The sequence below is a fragment of the Cryptomeria japonica genome, chromosome 11, assembly GCF_030272615.1.
Source record: "Cryptomeria japonica chromosome 11, Sugi_1.0, whole genome shotgun sequence".
NCBI classification, from domain to species: Eukaryota; Viridiplantae; Streptophyta; class Pinopsida; order Cupressales; family Cupressaceae; genus Cryptomeria; species Cryptomeria japonica.
In genome coordinates, this window is record NC_081415.1 from 412,815,187 (window position 1) to 412,819,256 (window position 4,070).

General features: G+C 41.7%; 1 protein-coding gene across 2 annotated transcripts; it reads left to right on the plus strand.

Annotated features, from left to right (window-relative positions):
• The first annotated feature begins 281 nt into the window (after positions 1-281).
• LOC131041469 (uncharacterized) lies at positions 282-3,866 on the plus strand. 2 transcript variants are annotated; one of them, XM_057974578.2, is made up of 6 exons: positions 282-1,217; positions 1,390-1,522; positions 2,208-2,343; positions 2,630-2,666; positions 2,952-3,204; positions 3,304-3,472. In XM_057974578.2, the coding sequence occupies exons 1-6, from the start codon at positions 1,008-1,010 to the stop codon at positions 3,327-3,329; spliced, it is 795 nt and encodes a 264-aa protein (XP_057830561.1). In that variant the 5' UTR covers positions 282-1,007; the 3' UTR covers positions 3,330-3,472. The 2 variants fall into 2 exon arrangements, with proteins under 2 accessions (XP_057830561.1, XP_057830560.1); XM_057974577.2 differs by having other exon boundaries at positions 287-1,217; positions 3,324-3,866.
• The last annotated feature ends 204 nt before the right edge of the window (positions 3,867-4,070 follow it).

Below are 4,070 nucleotides of genomic sequence, written 5' to 3' on the forward strand. Positions count from 1 at the left end.
ATCTTACTTTTAGTGCGCCCAGTATGTATGGATGTATGTAGTTGTAGAGAGGAGAGAGATGGAATACTAAAAGGTAAATATCGGTAGTAGAGCTGTGCGGTTGTACTGACAGAGCAGTAAGCGTTGAATGGGAAGAAGAGACGGTCAAGGTTTCAGGAATTAGTAGATGAACATGGAAAAGTGGGATCTACAAAGGTTGGAGACAGCGCATTGGCGGCCAGAATAGCATGGGCAGACAAGTCGATAATGCTCTCCAATTCTTCTTCCTGCTCTGGGACCCACACACTGTCCCCACTCCCCACTTTATCAAACAGCACAGTATTATTACAAAGAGTTTTAACCGTTCCGCAATGCCCTCATCGCCCTCCTCCTATTCTCATACAAGCCCTAGGATCTCCAACAGTTGCACCGCTGCTGCTTCTGCCACTGCTGTAGAATTCCCCATTCCCCATTTCCTATTTCCCTTTTCCCTTGCTCCTTCCTTGCCCATGTCTCATCCTTTTATGCCAGTGATTGTAATTTGGTGTTGAAGTTGGTGCATCGCCCATCGGATAGGATCATTCCAGCTCGCTTGTTTACACTAGTTGGAGGTCATTTCAAGAAGCTTTGGATTGTTCTAGTGGGTGATTTGAGCTCTGATTATAGTAGCCCTGGATGCATCTCGATCTTGTTAATGATCCTCTGTGAGAGCGCCGCTTGCTATGGCTGAGATGGATGAATGGAATTTGAGCACAGTTCCTAAAGCACTCTGGGGTTTGTAGCCAGGAGGACTCAAAACAAGTAGCAATCCAGGAGTTGTTATTGAGATTGCAGTAAAAGTTGCAGAACTCAAGGTTTGGCTGTGGTGGTTCTTATGGTCCATCTCTAATTCATACTCACAACGAGGCTTTTGCAGGTTAGAGCAGCAACTTTTATGTTCATGATTGTATAGACCAGTGGCTCCTGGGTCCCGATCGAGGTTTGGATTAGAGATTATTGAGAGTCGGAGAGTATCAAGGAGGAGGGGCATGGCACAGCAACAGCAGTCAGGCAGTAGCGGGGGCAGCGGAGGAGTGGGGCAATTTGGAGACACAACATTCACCAAAGTATTTGTGGGGGGTTTGGCATGGGAGACTCAGAAGGAAACAATGCGCCGTTACTTTCAGCAGTTTGGAGAAATTCTCGAGGCTGTGGTGATCACAGACAAGAATACGGGGCGATCTAAAGGCTATGGATTTGTGCGCATTCAATCCTTCTTATTCTCTTTCTTGATTCCAATATGAATATGAATATGAGTGAATGATTGTACCGATTCTAAATCTCCGATCCCCTTGCTAGGCTAAGAGATTGGAGGAGAGGGCTTAAATCTTTTCATGGTTCAAACTATTTAGCGTTGATGATGTTTGACAGGTAACTTTTCGTGATCCGGAGTCTGCCGTGAGAGCTTGTGTAGATCCTTCGCCGATCATCGATGGAAGACGGGCTAACTGCAATCTTGCTTCGCTTGGCGCCACTCGATCTCGCCCCTCTACTCCCCAGCATGGTTAGTATTTCTATCAATCTCAATCACAACATCAAGAATGGATGATCTTTTAGCAAAAACATCTGTACTAGTGCCACCATTAACTACCCAACCTGCAATTCTTCGGGATTTGATGCTTCTCCCATTACCCACATATCTTGAAATGGATGCACGAACATGACGTGATGCCCTTCTTGATTCTCCATAGTTACAGCACATCTCAGCCCTGGAAGATTCCATGAGTTTCAATTCATATTCATTGACAACCAGCTTATTTTACAGAATCTGTAGACGTACTTCAATATAACATTGACATTTCCTTCAACAGTAAGGCCATTGCATTAAAATTGGAGCCAAATTTGGTACTGCTAATCCGGGTGGCTTCACAGGCCTGGTCGTAGAGATCTCTAAAATGGTTAGTTAAGGACAATCAAGTGGCCTTCCCGCCTATTCAAATCCTTCAGACCGTGCATCTAGTACTGCTGTCTATATTTATTGCATAGCGTAGACAGTGGATAAAGCTTTTGTATGTGACATATTTGATTAATGTGGTCTTCTGCCATTGCGCAGGTGATGTTTGATATTGTTTCAGGCTTTAGAGCTTGTTAGATATATACGATTACTGTTGTCTTCTTGAAATTTCTGCCGCTGTACCGATGATTTCTTGAAATTGTCTTCTTATTTTTCCGTTACGCTTTCCGTTCAGGTGGCCGGTTTAGAGTAGTGGGTTCTTTTCCCAGCGGCCTTCAGACTGGAGGACATGGTTATTATGGCGGTGCGGCGTTCCCTCAACCTGCCCAATACGCTGCATTCCAGCAAGGCTTTCCGTATCAAACTTATGGGTTAGTTCCAATCTTCAAACTTTTCTATAATTCTCATCTTCGAAGTTTTCTATAGTTTCCATTTTCTTATGAAATTAGGCGATAGATTTTTTATTACCGCTTTCTGAAAGAGAAGCCATGGAAAGAGGGGAAAAGCTTTGATTACTGAACATCCATAACGGTTAAAAACTGATCTAGCTTCGGCTTGGTTTCACGTTTGATTGGTTGGAAGTGGTTTTGATTTTTTCTTCTTTCTCAAATTTTCATTGGATTGCACACTGCTCATTGCTCGGGTTCGGTGTTGCAGATTTTCCACATACTCCCCGGAAAACACGTATCCTCCGGTTAGTACACCTACCCAAGAAAAACTAAGATTTTAATGTGAAAAAGTTTCCTCGCTCTAATAATTTAGATCATTGGATACCTTCTTTGCAGTCAATAGCTTCAAGAAGTTATTATATAATAATTTATATAAAAATAGCTTCAAGAATCGTTCAGATAAATTATCTAAAAATAGCTTCAAGAAGTTATTATATAATAATTTATTTAGCTCTCTAAAATTTGAGGGACCACTTGACTGAATCTCAAACACCCATAGACTGAGAACATGTTTAAAACTTTCTATGCAGAACTACTACAGTCCGTACGGTGGAGCTCACTATCCACAAATATTCACAGGCCCTGGAATGATATCAAATCCTGCATTGTATCCGTATTACCAATACGCTCAGACGTTGCAAGGAAGTGCTGGGTACCCACAAGCCCAGAACTTTGGTTTGCACTATCCTCCCATCATGCATTATCCGAATCCAGCATCAGCATCCACTTTACCTCAGCAATACGGAGGTCTGGTTTCATTTCCCACTGCAGTTCCCTCCACAGGTTAGCCTCCATTAACAAACCTTCCCTTCCGTTTCTTTCTTATTATATATATGCATATTGTTGGGCAGTGGTTTCTGAGAGAACTGAAATTTGTAACAGTGTGTTTTGCAATGCAACAGGTATGACGCTGGCGCTGCCTGCACCATCCATCTATCCAATGCAACCACAACACACAACTGGCGGAGCTTCTGAGCACTCGCCAGCTTGACTTCTGTTTCAAAAAAAGAAAAAAACAATGAAAAAAATCCCCAAAAAAAATGAAGACGGCACCAGATCCATTCTTGAGAGACAGTTAACTTGATATATATTGACTGATCATTGATTTTATAATTTGACCCTATCCCACTGGGAATGGGCAGCAGTTTTTTTTTCAGTCTGCACATTACACACACAATTCGTTATGTCACCGGTCAAAAATAATTGAAAGAGAAGTTATAGTAGTCTAGGGAAAGTTCTGATCACTGATCACTGATCACTCACACAATTCACTTGGAAGATGGGCTGAGAGAGCACTTTTATATCTCTGCTTCGCCTCTCTTCTTTGATAGCAGTCAGTTAATTAAATTATGTCTGATAGTCAGTCTAATGCACATTATTAGAGCAGGATTTGCTGCTCACTTGTACTCTTCTAATTCATTTTAATTAAATATTTAGTTAGGAAACTCTGCTCGTCTGGATCGTTTGCTTGCTCACCTATGATAGCTTTTTATTTTAACTGAATTGGATCACACTCTACCTCTGTAAAAGTTAAAAGCTCAATTGTTGTGCAGGATGCCATAATTGTACTTGAGTTATTAAAGCATGAATTCTATTATATATTGTTTTAATTCTTTGACAAGTGCATTTAATCTGGTGAACCCAGTTCA

Coding starts and splice junctions, on each gene's coding strand:
- LOC131041469 (XM_057974577.2), top strand. CDS start 1,008: ATGGCACAGCAACAGCAGTCAGGCAGTAGCGGGGGCAGCGGAGGAGTG. Junction 1,218..1,389: donor GATCTAAAGGCTATGGATTT/GTGCGCATTCAA, acceptor GATGTTTGACAG/GTAACTTTTCGTGATCCGGA. Junction 3,205..3,323: donor CACTGCAGTTCCCTCCACAG/GTTAGCCTCCAT, acceptor GCAATGCAACAG/GTATGACGCTGGCGCTGCCT.